The sequence below is a fragment of the Lycium ferocissimum genome, chromosome 6 (assembly GCF_029784015.1).
Source record: "Lycium ferocissimum isolate CSIRO_LF1 chromosome 6, AGI_CSIRO_Lferr_CH_V1, whole genome shotgun sequence".
Classification (NCBI taxonomy): Eukaryota; Viridiplantae; Streptophyta; class Magnoliopsida; order Solanales; family Solanaceae; genus Lycium; species Lycium ferocissimum.
Genome location: NC_081347.1, coordinates 9,342,847 through 9,362,396, shown reverse-complemented (window position 1 = coordinate 9,362,396; position 19,550 = coordinate 9,342,847). Strand labels below are relative to the sequence as shown.

Sequence of the window (19,550 nt, the reverse complement as noted above, 5' to 3'; positions counted from 1 at the left end):
TCATAAAATTTTAAATTACTATCCATATATTATGTAAAACTTTTAACATTACTCCATAATTGAGAAAAATATACCTCTAAATACAACATATACTGTACATTAAAACATTAGAAGCTCAGTTTAGTTAATATAGATGAAATATATTAAATTATACTCCATACCATAAGAATAAAACTTAAATTTTGGGGAATGAGGTGCTCTTAGGCTGTATTGTGTTTTTTCTGCTGGTATGGTAATTTTCATATGGTTACCACAAAAAAAAAAAAAAAATAGGACTGGTTTGTCAATGAAAATTTTTACACCTTTTTTTTTTTTTTTTTTGAATTTTTTCACTTTATTTGAAAATTAACGTTTGACCAAGAAAATTCCAAATATAACTTAACGTTGTATTTGGAATTTGTAAAACACCTAAAACCCTATTTTTTTTTTCACTTTCAGTATATTTAAACAACAAAATATTTTTTGTAAAAATTCAACCAAACACAACTCCAACTTCAACTTTACCTCAAACTTTAAAATTCCAAAAAAAGTAAAAAATATTTGATTTTCACGACCAACCTTCTACTTAAAATATTTACAAACAATTGAGGGACAAAAATGCTATTCTCACTTTTCAAAAATTTCTTGTCAAGGAAAGCACATCGTATAGTTATATGCGACCGAATGCATAGGATACTCATCCACAAAACCAATCACCATATTTGTCGTCTTTTTCTATGTATAATAAAACCAAACATTGCGTATGCAATTCCTATCCCAATTCGCCATGATAAGACCTCCACCTTTCCTTCTCTGACTTTGCATTTTACATCACTTTCTTCTTTTATCCATCTTCTTCTTCTTCTTCTTCTTCAATTCTCTTACTATTATTAGTATCAACAACCAGATTCAGAGTATTACTCTCCAAAAAAACTTCCTAAATTATTAATCAGTTATATTACTCTACTATCCCCCCCTGTATGTATTAATTGTACATATTGTGATTTGTTATCAGTTATTTTCAGATTTGATGCAGACCCATTTCCTCATTTGATCTGATTTTCATCTGTATCATCCTTTCTTGAAGTAATTACTACTATGTCTAACACACCCTTAATTTTATCATTTATTCTTCTGTTATCTTTTGCACTGCTTTTCCTTTTCTCTCCACATTATAAACACTCAGAAATCTCTCTCCCTGATGAGATTGATGACCTTGCTCTCTTCCGCCGTGCAACCCTTAAACACGTCGATATTAGAGCCGTATCTCGCCTTGGCACCACCAATCCCCGTCTTAAAATCGCTTTTCTCTTCCTTACTAACACTGATCTTCATTTCGCTCCTCTTTGGGAGCGTTTCTTCACTGGCCATGCAGATTTCTTCAACATCTACATTCATGCAGATCCATCTTCTAAAATCGCCTCTCCACGTGGTGTTTTTCATGGCCGTTTTATTACGGCCAAGAAAACACAACGTGCTTCTCCTTCACTTATCTCTGCTGCTCGTCGCCTTCTAGCCACTGCCATACTAGACGATCAATTAAATTTCTATTTCGCTGTTGTTTCTCAACACTGTATTCCCATACACTCTTTCAACTTCGTTTACGATTCCCTCTTCTCATCTCCAACTCAGTTTCCTGTGCAACGTTCCTTCATTGAAATATTATCAGGCGAACCACAGTTATGGGATCGGTATATCGCTAGAGGAGAATCAGTTATGCTACCCGAAGTGTCATTTGATCGGTTCCGGGTCGGGTCACAGTTCTTCATGCTGACACGAAAGCATGCACAGTTAGTGATTAGGGATAGGAGGTTATGGAGGAAGTTTAAATTGCCTTGTTTGAATAAAGATTCGTGTTATCCTGAGGAACATTATTTTCCGACCCTTTTGTCTATGGAGGATCCGGATGGATGTACAAATTACACTCTCACTCGGGTTAACTGGACGGGTAGTGTAGATGGGCACCCGCATACTTATTACCCACCCGAGATCTCACCGGAGCTTATTCATGAGCTTAGGGTATCAAATAATACGTATTCACACGTGTTTGCAAGAAAATTTTCGCCAGATTGTTTGAAGCCTTTGATGGACATAGCGGATGTCATTTTCCGGGATTAAATCGGGTCGGGTAAGTATCTTTTACTTACTTTCTCTATCCTAATTTATGTGACGCTTTTCGTTTCACGACATTCAAAAAAATTAATTTGAGAAAAGTTGGAAATTATATCTCTGTCCCATTTCATCTGTGGGATAAAACAAATTATAGAAATTTGTGTGGCTAAAAATCTTTCATTAAGGGTAAAAATGTAAATTTAAAGTTGAACTTTTATTAAATCTAGAAAGGTCATTCTTTTTTAGACTGACTAAAAAAAAGAAAATGTTATATAAATTGGAACGGAGGGAGTAGTACTTTTCATGTAATTTTCAAATATATAAATTTTAATTTTAAAATATTGAGTTAATCTAATTGATACGCCCTTCAAAGTTTATTAATTGATACCGAAAAGCGAAAAGTGTAGAAATTGAAACGGTGGGAGTATTTGTTAGCTTATTTTCTTAAAAAGTTTTCTTTTTTGCTTATTAGTTTTAACCATGATAGTGTTCTTGGCAACATCTTAATTGTTTTAGAGAATTCATTAGTTTTAACTACATAAGTCACAAATTAAGGTGGGAATACTGTGTTAATCAAGTATTATTATGTAACAAGTGGTGGAATAGTCTGTGATATGGATTCTATAGTTATTTCAAAGGTGAATGTTGAGATGTTTGTAGATGTGTGAATTAGACTTACATCAAAAGTGTTATCTTTGGAAGAGTGCGCCATTGATCTTTGGAGTTTCTTTATTATAAAAAAAAGTAGTGGACACGAATTGTTAGTACTGATATATCTTATGAGTTGTTAATTGCTATAGGGACAGCCGGCTAAGAAGCCATAATTTTCGAACTGTCGTGTTATGAATAACATTATTGTCGTGAAAGTGGCCTCAAAATGCGTTTTAGTTAATTATAGATGTTCAAAAATCAAAATTTCAATTATTAGGATAATATATTATCATCAGATGATGTGTCCGTGTCAAGATTTAGTTTGTTAAGTTTCCTTATTTCTCCTTCGTCTAAATTTCCAATATTCTAAAGTTCAACTATTTTTCTAATATTTCGAATCTGAGTTATTCAATTATTGTACCTAAAACTTTGCTACGTGTTCTTTTCTTTGTTTTTGCTTTGTGCTGTGAGATCCTTTTGACTGGGAAGACGGTCTTCATATAATTTAAGGGGAAAATACCTCAACTTTCGGCTAATGATGTTTGTAGACTATGGAATTTGTTCAAAGGGTGAAAATCATTGTAGAATTTGGTTCAAATTTAAGTAGACACAAAAAAAATGGTTGATGGAATTTGCCTCAACTTTCGGCTAATGATGTTTGTAGATTATGGAATTTGTTCAAAGAGTGAAAATCATTGTAGAATTTGGTTCGAATTTGAGGAGACACAAAAACAATGGGTGATCTCTTTTTCTCAGATATTGATAGATAGTGTTAAGTTGTTCTTGGGACATCACTACTGGTGTGAGTGAGTAGTTAGTTTCTGGTGAAATAATCGAGGTGTAAATTGCTTCGAACATCACCAATATAGTAAAGTCGATATTTGGTGAAATAGTCATTTAGTGGTTCTTACATTGATAAAGAAATAGACTTATGGGATTACCTAGATATGTTGTTGTCGTCGTCATTTAATGGTTCTAACATTGATAAAGAAATAGATTTTAAACCTGATTTAACCCAAAAACTACTTTATGAGGTGAAGATTGTCCAAAAATTATATAATGAGACCATCATACCCCAAAAACACCTATGTGGGACTCAAGAAGCATCATCATTTTAATCTGCTGGCCTGAGATATAGGTATTTGGTGAAGATAATAGATATTTGGTGAAATAGTCGACGTAGAAATTGACTCAGGCATCACCTTTTAGCATTTTTCATAGATTATGCAAATCCATGGGAGCAGTGTCTGTCTCGTTGACTGCTTTTTTCTTTTGGGATGTGGTTAATTTTCATTTGACTTGAGATTAGATCTCAACAAGTCTTGACTAACATACTTTTTTTTTAAATGGTTTTGCAGGTGGTGATTGGAATCTTTTGTTTTTAAAGTTATTGAAGCAATGAAGGGACAGAGGCACAAGCCAAAAGCTCTTTATTGGAATAAATAAACAAACAATGTGGGTGTTTTTGGTGGTCCTATGTACAGAAGACAGACAGGATAATGTGAAATAATTGTCAAAGCCAAAAAAGAAATAGGGGTGTGGGCTTAGAGTGGAGTTTCCGAAAGGGAATTTCGAGCAAAATGCAGAGCAAAAAGTAGCAAATGGCTCATTGCTCTTTTTTCTCTTTTTCCCCTTCTTTTGTTCCTAAAAATAGAAAGAAGAACAGTCTCCCCTTTGCTTCCCCCTTTGTTGGTTTCTTGTTTTACAGTTTTCCTCGTGTTAATGATGTTGCATAAGTTTGCAGTTGGATCAAAATATTGACTCCTTCCTTTTCTCTATTTACTCTTGCTTTTATTTTTGTGAAATTTACATAAACAGCTACCTTTTAATAACTTCTAATAATTTATAGCTATTTTTTCTATATTTACAAATGGTAGCTAGTTTTTGTTGTATTCAATTATATTTCGCGTTTTTGAAATACACGGAAATACAAAATCCGGCAAAGTTTGCGTTTTTGAAATACACGGAAATATAAAATCTGGCAGAGTAAAAATAGGTTGTATTTATGGATCAGATTCTCTTCTTTCATTTTAAATGGTGCATAACTGCTGAAGTTCCATAACAGCTCACGTTTCTCTCTCCAAATTACTCCATTCCAAACTTTTAGAAAATACGTAAATACACCAGCGGCTATATTTCATCGTTTTGAAATACAGTGAAATACAGGAAACGCAAATCACTGGAGAGTAAAATCAGGCCCTATTTATGGAACAAATTTTTTTAAGAAAAATTCTGGGATTCAATTTAAAACTTCTCATAAATCACGCATAACGATTGTTCTTCCATAACAGCTCATGAATCTCTCTCAACTTTTATCACAATCAAACTTTTTGAATTCAAAAACCACTAATGATCTAAAAACTTCCAAATACATAAAAATATACACTGGAATACAATGAAATATGGTTGATTGTTTAAGAAATATAAAATTGTAGTAGGCGTATATACAATGGAATACAATGAAATATATCAGAAGCGTTTGTTTTCATAAATTAGAAATAAATTGAAATACGGCGAAATATCCGAAACAAAGACACTAAAAATATCTTTGAAACATTTTATCAAATACTTGGTGGCATTTAAGCTCCACAACTCTCATCGGAGGTGGAATATGCGTTGGATTCATGCCGGAGGGGCGGTAGAATAGCGTTGTTATCAGTGAGAGAAGGGATGCAACAATTATTAACGAAAAACAAAGAGCAATTCGATCAAAAGAGCACCAATTGGAATAACCCAATGCATTTTCTTCTTTGTTGCGTCGGCTTTGATAATTTTCGACCAAAACCTTATAGAATCAATTCGACCTAGTCCAGAACTACGAATTGAATCGTATTGAAGTTTCCAGCCAGATTGATGAACACCCAATCGATTTAGGTCACAAATATATTAGATCACACATGGCAGCTTCTTCGACCGACAACAACGGTGGTTCAAATCTTCTTCCCAGGTTGTGAAGTTTCCAAATCAGATTTAGAAGCCCAAATCTTCCTCTCCTTCAACGATGAAAAGTTGATTTTGGTAGCCGTTAGAGTAGAGAGAAGTGAGAGTGTTTATTTTAGAGAGAGAAATAAAGTGGACAGTGTATTTTAGGGATAGAGTAGTTAATGGACCGTGTATTTAGGAGATGAGGAAACACAGTAACTGAAATATAGTGGGGGTAGTTATGAAATGTAATTTTAGAATAATATAGCTGCGAAAATTAAATATTAAATAAGATAGTTATTATTCATAATTAAGTCTTAGGGATAGTTATGACAAGTAAAATTTTCTTCATTTTATATCCTTAAAATGGGTTTTATGTTGGTTAGATCATGAATGGGTAGGAACCTTTGAGTTGGGCCAAAAATTTAAGTGTCGTTGATGGAGAGACAATTTTAACCTAAAAATAATATTGCAGACAAATTGGATCGAATGGATAGAATGATGGAATTTTAGAGCCGTTTTAATATGATAAAAGATATTTTGACCACTTTTCGTTTATTTTTTATATTTGGGTGAATTAGAGGTTTACTTTTGTGACGCTCACTTTACTTTTCATTCACGTTGTAAAAGATCCTTTAAAATCCGTATCACGAGGCCAGAAAGCTGGTGGAATGAATAATTCAACCGTGTAAAAATATTTAAAATATCGAATTAATTTTTTTTAAAAGTCATATCATAATTTCAATATCATCGAAATTAGTAATATTCCATGTCAATTCCACATCATCTAAACCCTCTCCTTACGGTGATAATGATGTGATGTGCCATGCCATTATGTTTGTTGTCTTATTTATGTCCACAATGCATTCCCCTTCAATGTACGGTCGCGTAACGTCCTTTCCGGATGATTTTTTTGAATGAATAACTGTACAAAATTTTGAGAGAAATGATTATAAACTTTTTTTTTAATTTTGTAACTTTTTTTTATAAGAAATCTTTATTTTTTTTTTTTTACATATAAGAGATCTGAAAAAAATATATAAGAAATCTGAAAAGACATTTTCTTCTATTTAAATTGTATGAGGTCAAGAAATCTCATTTCTTTCAAAAATTTACTCTTATCCAATACCCCCTCCGTTTCAATTTATATGAACCTATTTCCTTATTAGTCACGCCAAACGAACATCTCTTTCTATATTTCAAAACACTTTTACCATTATGCAATGATTTATACCACACAAAATATATGTGATTTCATTTAACACCACAAGTTTAAAAGTTTCTCTACTTTCTTAAACTCCGTGCCTAGTTAAATGGGTTTACATAAACTGAAATGGAGGGAGTATTATTTTTCTGTTATGCTTACAATTGACTATATGCAATTAGGGGTGGCAAAAGCAATTCAAGTTCGCTTAATATGTTGACCCGTCTGGTGTTTCTACGAGTTGAGTTAATGATCCGTTTGTTGAGTTGACCCAAAGGGTTGAACTCAAAATAACCCAACAAACAAATGGGCAAACAAATGACCCGTTGTATTGATTATCTTGATGTTTAAGCCTTTAAGGTTATTTAATGAAATATAAGAGCTTGTTTGGCTAAGCTTATTTTTTCCTAAAAGTGTTTTTTTTTTTTTTTTTTTTTAAAAAAAAGTCAGGGTGTTATGTTTTCTTTAGAGAAAATAAGTTGTTTGATAATAGTAGCAAAAATAATTTTTCAGAAGCTAAAAAAAATACCTTTTGCCAAAAAGCGCCTTTTTGAGAAGTACTTTTGAGAAAAATACACTTACAAACACTTTTTAAAAGTTTGACCAAACACTAATTATTGCTCAAAAGTGCTTTTTAATAAACTAATTGGCCAAACACAAACTGCTTTGCAAAAATACTTTTATGAAAAAACATTTTTTCCAAAATAAGCTAATTTTACAAGCTTGACCAAACTGGCTATAAGTCTCTTAAGCCTTTGAAATTTTTATCTAAATATTATTTTTAGTGTTTATGTTTTACGTTTTATTTTACTTAGTATAAACTAAAAAATTTGTTTAAGCCTTTAAGTTTTTAACACTTTACTCTTTAAAGTGTGGTTTTTAATTTAGGCATTTTCTAAATTACAAGTTTCATAAAATTCAAATAAAAATTACATTGTACTCCTATTATTTTAATTGATTTTTTTTAAAAAAATATTTCCTTTAAATGTAGCTTTCTTGATATTAACTCTGCAACTAGAAAATACTTTTGTTTTGCGGGCCGAGCTTTTGGCTAGATCGAAGAAAGTTAACCAAATCGGGACCATGCGAGGACCATGGAGCACATTCATTTTGAGTTGTTTTTTGCTAACAATGTAAAATACATCAAAACACAAAACTATACCCAAAACGCTAATATCACACTTAAACTTTACCGTCAACACCAACCTATAATTTACCCTTGACAACCTTGATATTAACTCCGCAATTAGAAAATACTTTTGTTTTGCCATTGACGCCTAAAGGAGCTTCAACCTGAGGATGATTTTAAGTTATAATCAAAAGTTAAGGTGTAAATTTGAACCCAGATTAGTACTAAATCTCAGCAAACTCGAAGAAATAAACCTTAACCAAGTCACCACGCCTGTGAGTCATCTCCTTCCGACTTATTCTTCAACGAACATGCGATTTGATTTTGGACACATGGAGCACATTCATTTTGATGTTGAAACTCTATTAAAAGCAAAGCAAATACGAGATAGTTTGCTAACAATAAAAAATGAATGACCAATAGTGTAACATAAGGCAAAATTGAGTGCTTTGGAAGAACACATGAGCAGAATTTGGACCTTTTCCACTTTATAATTAGCAGAATTTACCCCATAATTCAATAGAAACAAAACTAACATAATAATAAATTTTTCTTACATTTTCATGAATCCTCATAGATTTATCTAATTATTCCACAATCTCACAGTTTAAGTGAATGCGTTCCTATATATCTTTAGCTATTAATATAGTAAACAAGTTCCAATTTAGTCCTGGCCCGACATGTTGAAAATCTTTTAAGACGATCTAGAGAGATATTCAAAGCAACTTCTTATTAGGCATGTTAAAAGATTTTTTTTCTCTGCACGGGTGGCTCAAGGGTAAAGGTAGTAAAACCTTAGGTTTACGCCTCCGAAACTTTAGGGCTACAGACTTTGTTCATAGTGGATTTATGATCTTATTTTTGGTTAGATAATATCGAAGTTTGTAGAAAAACAAATTTATAAAAGACTAAAGAAAGATTGCCTACTTTTAACTGTTGTAATAGTCTAGAATTTTGAATTAAATTATTTCAAAATCTTCATATTAATAACTAAAGTTTTATTGCACATACATGACAGATATCTCATTAAATTGAATTTACTCGTACAAATATAAATAACAACATTACTAATATTAGTTAATTCACAGTGGGTTCATTTGTTACTAAATACTAATATGCATGTCCGGAGTAAAACTAACAAACATTAGAACTACAATCAGTAGAATGTAAAGTGGGCAAGCCCCTCGACGCTTTAGCTGGATAAATACTCAAGAAGTACATCATTTGAATAAACTTGATCCTTGGACAATTTGAGTACATTTCATAGGCTAAATTGCTAAAGTGCATGGACTGCACTGCATTTAGCAGCAACAAAACAAAAATTCAGTAGTTATGGGCATATAGAGAAATTTGTAAATGGAAAACCAACAATAAATATCAATCTCAGTTTATCTATTTAGCAAAAAGGAAGTTGATGCATAGTAAGGGTGTCAGTGGGGCCGGGTTAGTCCCAGTCCCGTCCCGGCTCAGGCCCGATCCCGGTCTATTTAGGGGGATCGGCCAGAGGGGGTAGGGGGAAGGGTAGTGAAGGCTTGGAAAATCACCTTGATTAAGGTCAGAATTCGGGCCGTCTGGGGCAAGGCACGCACACTGCGCCCCACGCATAGGATTTTTTATTTTTTTAATTTGAAATCTGACCGCCAAGTCCCGCTCTTCCCAAAAATAACGTTGGGATTCCAACGGCTGAGTCCAAAATCAGACCGTTTGGAGTCCCCCTTCCCCAAAATATTTTTCCACCCCCAAAGTTTAATAAATTGCATTTTAACTCAAATTCTAAACTATAAATACCTCTTCATTCTTATTCATTTTCACACAAATCATCCATCCATTATCTCTCTCTAATATTTGTTATCAATTATATCTCTCTAATATTTGGTGAAATATTATTATTATTATTATTTTAGTCAATTTGGCAATATTTGGATTTTGGAGCAACTTTCAAGCTTCAAGTAACAAAATTTCAATTTCAACGTTTATTTCACATACCGGCTTTTACGTTGTACATTTGGCATATCTGCTCCATCTTTTAATTTATTTAATTCTTGCATTTTATTTAGTTTTTTTTCCAATTAATTTTCATATTTTATTTTATTTTGAGATAAGGGTAGATGCGATACTTTTCTTTAATTTACGCGTTGTGGGATTTCACTGGATATGTTGTTGTATTTTATTATACTTTTAAAATATGTCTAAAAAATTAAGACTGGTGAGTTGCGGTTCAAAAATCCAACCGGTGGCTCAGAAGTCAGAACCACTTTGAGATCGATAATGCCTCATCAAGTGCTAACCGGGTACCTGGACCGTTATACATATAGATAAGATATACTTTCTTTATGCCAAACTTTTGATAATTAATATCCTCTTGGACGAGTATAACCCAGTATCATTTTAGTTTAGATTACAATAATTTTGGGGTGGCTTGTGATATTTGTACAAATCCTTATCCCATATTTGTTCAAATCCTTAACTTATTTGTTTAATTGCAATTCCATCTATACCTTTCGTTTCATCTCTTTTGCATACTCAAGTGTTTCATCTTCTTTTTTAAATGGTCCTAACAACATTGTGAGGTCAACAAGAAATGCAGTCTTATCTTTTAACCACTGAGAAACATTAATCTTTTGAATGAACGAAACCATAGACAGGTCTTAATTACAGGGAAAAAACGAAGAAATTGCACAGTAATTTGGCCTGCTCTTTAAATTTTGCTCTTCAAAATCGAACTTATACCTAACTAGCAATAAGTTCTTTAAGGACGTGGGATAAATTGTGGGATATATATTTTAATGCGAAAAATGTACACGTATACGCCGCGAAAAAATTGTTTGGCTGGAGGGCAAAATTAAAGACCAGCACAAAATCGGGACAAAAGTGTAACTGACCCAAAAAAAAAAAAAAAAAAAAAAAAAGAACAAGTTCGTTTATGAAATTTTATGCTTCCCAAATCCTGTACAAGATGGACAAAGATGGTCACCAAAACTTGTATAACCAGAGATTAGGTTTCGAGTTTTGAAAATAAGAAAATCCCGATAAAGAGCGATATAGTCCTTGTGCCTTGCCAGTTGGATCCAGAGGCACAAGACAAAAAACATAAAATAAACCAAAAAGGCTTTATACGATATATTAAAAGGGGTATAACGTGGAGGGGCCAACGTTATACCCCAAATTTTTTTTCCCAATGTCAGACCAAAACAAAAATAAATAAATAAATTTAAGAGTATAACGTGGACTGATCCACGTTTTACAATGATTTTATTAAATTGGTCAATTTCTCAATTTGTCTTCTCACTTCCATGCAATTTTGTAGGCATATTTTGATTCACTCCCAATGTTTTCACATATCAGCTGATACAGTGAAGTGATTCTATCTACGTACTTATTTAATCATCAAGTGAAAATTTAAGAACACGACAAAAATACATTTGGATTATCTGCTATCTTTATCTCTCATGTACTACAAAATCTTTCTAATTTTTTAAGTGAATTATGAAACAAATTCATAAAGGTATAATATCTTTTTATACGTTTTGTTCCGATATCTTTTATTGGGTATAATATAGGTATACAACTTTCGTTTCAATGTTTTTGGCAAAGAATTTAGCTATCAATAGGACACGTTTTTGGCAAAGAATTTAGAATGTTTTTGGTATAATATTAAGAATTTTCTAATCTTAAAAAATTAGAAAGATTTTGTAGTACATGAGAGATAAAGATAGCCGATAATCCAAATGTATTTTTGTCGTGTTCTTAAATTTTCACTTGATGATTAAATGAGTACGTAGATAGAATCACTTCACTGTATCAGCTGATATGTAAAAACATTGGGAGTGAATCAAAATATGCCTACAAAATTGCATGGAAGTGAGAAGACAAATTGAGAAATTGACCAATTTAATAAAATCATTGTAAAACGTGGACTGATCCACATTATACAAAATTATTTGTATAACGTGGATCAGTCCACGTCATACTCTTAATTTTTTTTTTTGGTTTGACATTGGAAAAAAAAATTTGGGGTATAACGTTGGCCCCTCCACATTATACCCCTTTTGGTATATCGTGGAAGGAAGCCCCCCTTTTGATTTATTTTGTGTATTTTTGTACTTTTGGGCCTCAGGACCAAGAAACGAAAAATAGATGATCGACACCGGATAAAAAATAAAATAAAAAAGACAGATAAAGAACTGAGAAAACGGCCTTAAAAGAAAGAAAAAAAAAAAGGTAAGCGTGAGGAACAATTAAAATTAAAGGGAAAAACATGAGATAATGCAATAAGAATGTAGAAAAACGTGAAGATAAAATTGCAATTTAGGAATAAATTAGACACTCGAATAGCCATTTACTTACACCATAAAGTATTAAATTAACATCACTTCAAAATGTTCAACTGATGGTGGTGTGTGTGGAGCCTGTAGTATCAAAAAAAGAGAATCATATCTTCTTTTGGATTAAATTTTTATGACAATAGATTTCCTTAAGGTTTAGAGATTAATCAAGTTATTCTTCACACAAAAGAAAAATTATTGCCAATTTTGAAGTCGGCAGTGTGACAAAATAAAAGAGAGTAGTAGCTGACAAATCGAAATTTCTGATTTTCGAGTGATGGAAAAAAAAGCAATTGTGACAAGTGTTTTGATATTTTATGTGAGGAAAATAAAATAAAAACACTAAAAGATTTTACTATTTTATTTTTGAAAAAAAGAGCCGCCAACGGAATTGGGCCAAGGAAGAGCCAAGAAGAATAAAAAAATAATTTTTTTATATTTGACTCTCGAAAAATATGGAACTGTTCCTGCAACTTGACAATTTGCCGAATTTGGAAGTTAATTAATTTAATATTTCACATTTGCTTCTTTTATCTAACTTTTTATATGCAGTCTTCAACTCAAAATTAAATGTATTTGGATTAACTTTGAGTCAAAAAAATACCTCGTTTAACATGCCAAAAAGATGTTAACTTTGAACGACGACTAAAAATGTTCATTAAAAGAAACAGACTGATGAAGTATAACAAACTTTTCTGAATTTGGAAAGTGAAACTGCCAAGTTCCAACCATTGAATCAAATTGTTGATCATGCCATTTGACCTCTCATTCTCTGACTCTTTTTCTTCTTCTTCCTCCTCAATACTCCCCCAATTCAATATAAGTGTTCACTTAGCCTTTAAGCACACCCCTTAAACAAACACTAGAGGAAATAGTGGTTTTCGCTTGGATTCTATACTTTAAATGTTTTTTACTTATAAAACAAAAAAATAAGTGTTGGGTAGTAACTTATTTTTTTTGGCTTATAATTTGTTTTTTATAACAATTATGCTTTTAGATGTTAAGTTAAATGGGTCCAATTATTTTTTTTTGAGCTTATTTTCAAAATGACTTTAAGGAAAACACTAAAAAAATTAAAAACAAATTTTATAAGCCAATCCAAACGGGCTCTTAGTCTCTGAGTTATAGCTATATTCCACTTTTGATTCCTTCATAATTTGATTGAGCATATTTAACCTTCAACTAATATAAACGTGTGATTTTCATACCTCAAACTAACAGAAGTTAAAAACTTGAACGGATTCAATATTTAAAAACAATTAACTAAAAAAGAGAACAAAAATAAAAATGAGGAGAAGTTCAATAGGTAAGTTTACACTATTTTCAATCTTAGTGAAATTTTTAGGCGATGAGAAGAGCTCAGCGGGAGCTAGATTCATTTATCAGCTTTTGTCTAATTGAAAGAGTCGAAAACAAAGAAAATCGAAGCTTCATCATCCTTGCATATTAAAATTATTCTTATTTGTGCTTTCTTTGGTGGATCTAACCTATCAAGAAAGAATAATAAATTAGAAAATCGAAGGAATGAATAGAAAGAGGTGAGGAAGAGACTTTTATGGACCAATTGAAAATAACGAGTTGACAGTGATGACATTTTATTCAATACTTGTCAATGGCAGCCTGGCCTTTGCTAACCTTCTCTTTTGTTCTGCGTTTTAATTTTCAAATAATAAAAATATCGAATCCGTTAAGTTTTTAACTTTCATTAGTTTGAGAGATTAAAATAACACATTTATATTAATTGAACGCTAAATATCTTTCAGTCGAATTACCCATGGACCAAAAGTGGAATATAGCTATAACTCAAGGACTAAAATCTTTGTTTCCCCCAAACACTAACTTCTAGACAAAATAGGTATTTTGACTAAACTATCCTTAATTAAAAGTTGCATATTACTATTGACTTACACATTGGGATCTGATCACTTAGCACTTAACAATAGCAAATTTAGAAAAATAAAATTAATTTCATCTTGATTATATAAGTGGACACTTATTTTGAACTAAAATAAAAATGCTAAGCGAACACTTATTTTGAACCGGAGGGAGTAATAGTGTACTTAAAGAAATTTCTAAACAGTATTCCAATAATAGTCTACAGATCTAAAATTCAACTGCTTGTAATTTATTTGCTGGAGATGTTTGATCTGACCAACTGCAATTTGAGGACAACTGAACTGCCTATCAAGTGCCTATCAGCCATAAATTTCAAGAATTAAACTTCTCCATCACTATATTTGAATAACGTCCCTTTGGAAACACTCAAATTTACAAAGTTACGTAGTCCAGAGATTTGGAAAGATACATCCATAACAAGCATATGTCTAAACATGAAACAATTAGTGGTTGGCATATTTTTTTAACATGAAACAAAACTTGACATGGTAGAATAAAAATAGTACTAAGTCATGATATGTTAATCCGTTGTGACTGGTGGACAATCGAAGGAGATTGGTAGAAGAAAGATACTATTAAGTTATGACAATCCGTCATAACTTGTGAACAATTAGGTAGAATGAAGATAATACCGTTATGACTTAGTGAACACTAGAATAAAGATAGTCCCAAGTCATGCCAATCCATCTCGACGTGTATAGCATTTGAACAAACTAGATAGAATGAAGATAGTATCAGGTTATGTCATTAATATTGTTCATCATCTTCTTCAACCACCAAACTTCCACCATTATCGCTCACTAGCGTTCATCCAAATCTTAGTAAAACCATAAACATATTCACATTTACACACAACAAATGAGTGAGAAGAGGTGATATTACCTCTTTGAAGTTTAACTCCAAATTTTACCTACTTCGTAGATTTTGAGAAGAATAGATTCTATGGAAATCCGAAAATATTAGCATTAGGGCTAGCTTATTGAGTATAATCATAGCAAAATGTCAAGTAGAAAAAGCTCCCTTTTATAATAGGAAGTTCCCTTGCCGGAAATCCCTTCATCTCTCCAAGCCCTAGCTCAAAAATCACAATAATTTCTTTCCCCAACCTACCACTCATAATATAGTTTGGACTCCTCACTTAGGCTCGTGATCATGGCCGGCCCTTTGACCTAGCTGGCGCAATAGCGAGCCTCATGGGTACCTCTATTTCTCTTATTTTATTCCCATACACTTGACCTATCGTTATGGACCTGCGGTCGCAAGGGCTTCTCGCAGTATTCATTAGGGCACAAGGAGGATTGAAGAGGGAAATATACCCTAAGTTCATTTCATATCATTAGAAAAACTCTACTCAATACATATTATCACACTTAAATCTAACCACATTGATATTATAAAAGTCACCTAGTCAATAAAAAAGATCATGCACCTAGGACAACTAAAAAACATAAGAATTTACTATTTTCAACATAAAGTTTATGGGGCTTTACATATAAGTTGTTTAGGAATTGGACGGTGGTACTTGGTCAAGTATGTAGTAATTGTCCAATTTATGATATTGAGAATCCTTAACAGAGAAATTATAAATTGCAAAAGTCTGATAAGAAGAATGAAAAACAAAGACCTCTTCTAAAAGCAACCATTTCGTCACGCAACAGAAGAATTCATGTAAATTGGAATCAACGAACAATAGAAAAAGAAGAACGTAAGCAGTCACAGTTGGTTAAAAAAAAGGAACATACGCGACAATGGAATGCACACATTAATAATAACAACCTATGATGATATAACAGCTTGTTTGGATGGTTATTACCCATTGTATTATATCATGTTGTTAGTTTAAATAAAATGTTTGTTTTGATTGTTAGTTAAATTTTATTGTATCGTATTATTAAATCCATCGTTATGTAAAACAACCGATTTGGTGTGATCACATTTTTTTCTCCTCATTTTACCCTACGCTCAACCCCTTACACAACCTTTCTAGTAGGTTTATCCTTCAAATTGCCGACATGTGACACTATGTAACGACGGAAAACATACAATCTATCCACATATTATACATCAAACAATACAGTACGATACGATATAATACAACACAATACACTATAATACGATAACCATCCAAACAGAGCATAAGTAAACAAGGGTAGGCTGCTAGCATATCGACTAATAGTAGTAGTAGTAATAATAAACATAATATTCTAATCATACCAGGAACTTAAGAGCCTCCCAACTTCAAAAGAAAGATAAGCATCAAGACAAGCATAACATATCTGTTCATGGGTAAGCCAGCGTTGATCCCAAGCACTCAAAGTCACATTCTTTGGCTTGTAAATCTCTGTTCCAACAATTTCCTTCACCAAATCTCTAAGCCCAGCATTACAAAGATTCTCATTATCGAGCTCCTCCGCCGCCCACTCCCTTAGATCAACCTTATTCAACACTTGAAGCCCGTAATCATCCCACAACTTCTTCGCGTCAATCTCAATACCAACTCCAACAAACCTGTAAATACGGGTGACAAAATTAGCTCATAAAATAATAACATGTCCAACCCGCTCATGTTTGGATTGGTTATTTGACCCGCCCATTTATTAGCTCAACCCATTTCAGTCCATCAAAATTTGGGCTGATTTATCCATGGAAAATGTTGTCAAACTATTCTCAAAAAGAGGTACTAAAACAATTACTCTCAGATGTCCACTTTTACTTGTCCAGTTTAGAAAACCAAGACAGACTTAGTTCCTAATTAATTTACCCTTATTATTTACCATAATCACTTATCAATGTATTTTCCAAAACATTGCATTTCTTATATTCAAATGATGATATAGTAAAATTATCATTCTATTTTTAACTCCATAATAAGCCTACCAAGTCAATACATGACAAGTAAAAATAGACGCAGCGAGTATAAAAGAACAAATAGAGCAATTAAAACTTAATAAGAATTGAGTGGGCCCGCTTTTTTAGCCCGAGTAACATTTAACCTATTTTGACCGGCCCAAATTCAACCCAACGTGCTAATTTGCCATGTCTACCTGTAATCATCATTGTTGAGGAAATTACGGAGTCGCCAGGGAATATTAGGAGCGTGAATAATTTGGTAGATAAGACAGGTTTTTCCTACTGACAATTGGAGTGTTGCGACGGGGTTTTGTCGGGCGCCCGGGTTGAAATTCGGGCGCCACTCGACGTCGATTCCAACGATCAAACGGTGGAGACGACATTGGTTTTGGATTTCAGTGTTGTCGATCCATGAACATACCATGGAGGGATCACGTGTAACGATTGTTTCGATTTCGGTATCGTTTAAACAAACATCGTACAGTTTGTGACTGTTGAAAGTTAATTGGTAGTCTTTGATCGTCACGCTCATGGTGTTTCAAAAGGAATTTCTCTGGAAGATTCTGAAGGAGTGAATTTTTGAGTCAAAATGGGACTGAGAAATAAATTTAATTTAGGGGATGTAATGTAACTGGGACGGTTCGGGTTAAAGAATTACGCACCCATTGTCAGTTTTATCTTTAAGGGATTATTCACAATTTGGGGGAATTTGACGTTTTAATACAGCTATTAGGGATGGTTTGGTACGATGGATAAATAAAACGGAATGGGGTCAAAATTACCTCTCAACTTTGAAAAATAGTTCATTCATCTTGCCATTAAATCTTATAGATAAATTATCCTTATCGTTATCTTTGTGGGGTCAATTATCTGCTTATGCCCAAACGGAATTTGTCGCATGGCATCATCCCAGGCAGCCATCCCCCCCCCCCCAAATATTATTCTGACCAAATTTAACCCGACCCGGATATAATATTTTCACCCAAAATTATTATGACCTAACCGTATACCCTTATTGAATGCTGGAAGGAATCAAAAGAAGACTTCAACATCAATCCCATTATGCATTACTCGTACTGTAGGTGTTTTAAAGAAAAAAGAACATATATCTTTGGGTAAGAGTAGATCTATTCGTAATTTGTATTACTGGAGAAAAGGAAATATTGTTTTTAATTTGAGTGATATGCTGGACTTGTTAGCTTCTATGAATTTATAACATAAAACAAGTCCAGCTTTAACTAAAATGAATTAACATGTTTTTGTTTTGTGAGGTCGGCGGTGGCGATTTACTGTGGCGAGAGAGGTTGGAGACGTTATAGTTTAGAGAGAGAGAATGTAGGTGATAATGTATGGTTATTTGAATAAGGGGTATACGGTTGGGTCATAATAATTTTGGGTGAAAATATTATATCCGGATTGGGTTGTGTTAAATTTGGTGGGTAAATATTTTTCGGGGGGGGGGGGGGGGGGGAATGGATTGGGCGTCTAGGATGATGCCACGTGGCAGTCTGTTTGGGTTAAGGGTATAATTGACCTCATAGTATAACGGTAAGGGTATAATTGACCCTATAGTATAACGAAGGGTATGGATAAACTATTTCCCAAAGTTCAGGGGTAATTTTGGCCCTTTTCCGTAAACAAAAATAGTGATGGGATAAAAATTTAGTACCATTTTATCCTTTGTTTGGTTACTAATCGCGGGATAAGTTATCCCAGGATTACAAAATAGTCTTTGAGATAACTTATACCCATCAGAGGGTGGAATAGTAATCCTGGGATAACTTATCCCAAGATAAAATAGTGAAATTGACTAAAATAGCCCTGAGGTTCTCAAAACCCTTTTTCTACTACATAAGGTGGAGGGTATTTTTGTAAACAAATAACGTTTTCTTAAAAGTTATGCAATGCATGTTACTTTTAATACAACAAATCAAACAATCAATAAGAAACAATATCAGGATAACTAATCCCAACATAAATAATCCCAGTATAACTTATCCAACATAATTAATCCCATCATAACTTGTGTTCAAACCAAACGACCCCTTCGATATTATTGGCATCATTTTAACGAAAAAACTGTTAGCATAATTTAGGCGTAAAAGTATTGGCACTAAGTGGCCAATTAAGGAATGAGGAGCCTGAAAATCAGGGATGCAATTTTTTCTTTCCCCTTATTTAATGTGTACGTGTATATATCTTAAAGAATATTAACCGATTTTAAAATCCAGTAAATACAGAGAGTTGTGTTTGTGGCTCAACTCTTAAAAACCCCCATATTCTCTAAACTCTACGTAATGGGATTAGTGGGTCTGTAGAAAAGTGAAGCGATAAAGATCTTCTCATCAGTTCATAGACAAAACACTGTAGATCAGGAGCAAAAGATGACATCGTTACCTATTTTGATTACAGAGAATATTTTATGTATACATTTGATGTATAAAATAAAACATAAGTTTTTTTCTTTTTTCAAGAATAGTTT

General features: G+C 32.9%; 2 protein-coding genes and 1 long non-coding RNA gene across 3 annotated transcripts; 1 reads left to right on the top strand and 2 right to left on the bottom strand.

Moving 5' to 3' along the window:
- Nucleotides 1-805: 805 nt before the first annotated feature.
- LOC132059253 (glycosyltransferase BC10-like) lies at nucleotides 806-4,518 on the top strand. Its single transcript, XM_059451812.1, has 2 exons — nucleotides 806-2,107; nucleotides 4,101-4,518. Exon 1 carries the CDS (start codon nucleotides 1,078-1,080, stop codon nucleotides 2,095-2,097), a length of 1,020 nt encoding a protein of 339 aa, XP_059307795.1. The 5' UTR covers nucleotides 806-1,077; the 3' UTR covers nucleotides 2,098-2,107; nucleotides 4,101-4,518.
- Nucleotides 3,068-3,807, bottom strand: LOC132059254 (uncharacterized). The gene is made up of 2 exons (XR_009415525.1): nucleotides 3,533-3,807; nucleotides 3,068-3,216 (listed from the first exon to the last, which is right to left on the bottom strand). It is a non-coding gene; the product is annotated as an uncharacterized LOC132059254 (long non-coding RNA).
- An 11,727-nt stretch (nucleotides 4,519-16,245) lies between the features above and the next one.
- Nucleotides 16,246-17,622, bottom strand: LOC132059252 (3'-5' exonuclease-like). The gene is made up of 2 exons (XM_059451811.1): nucleotides 17,263-17,622; nucleotides 16,246-16,726 (listed from the first exon to the last, which is right to left on the bottom strand). Exons 1-2 carry the CDS (start codon nucleotides 17,598-17,600, stop codon nucleotides 16,423-16,425), a joined length of 642 nt encoding a protein of 213 aa, XP_059307794.1. The 5' UTR covers nucleotides 17,601-17,622; the 3' UTR covers nucleotides 16,246-16,422.
- Nucleotides 17,623-19,550: the final 1,928 nt, after the last annotated feature.

Excerpts from the sequence above, each read along its gene's own strand:
- LOC132059253 (XM_059451812.1), top strand. The coding sequence starts at position 1,078 with ATGTCTAACACACCCTTAATTTTATCATTTATTCTTCTGTTATCTTTT.
- LOC132059252 (XM_059451811.1), bottom strand. The coding sequence starts at position 17,600 with ATGAGCGTGACGATCAAAGACTACCAATTAACTTTCAACAGTCACAAA. Across the intron at positions 16,727-17,262 it reads CTCAACAATGATGATTACAG|GTTTGTTGGAGTTGGTATTG; the intron begins GTAGACATGGCA and ends CCGTATTTACAG.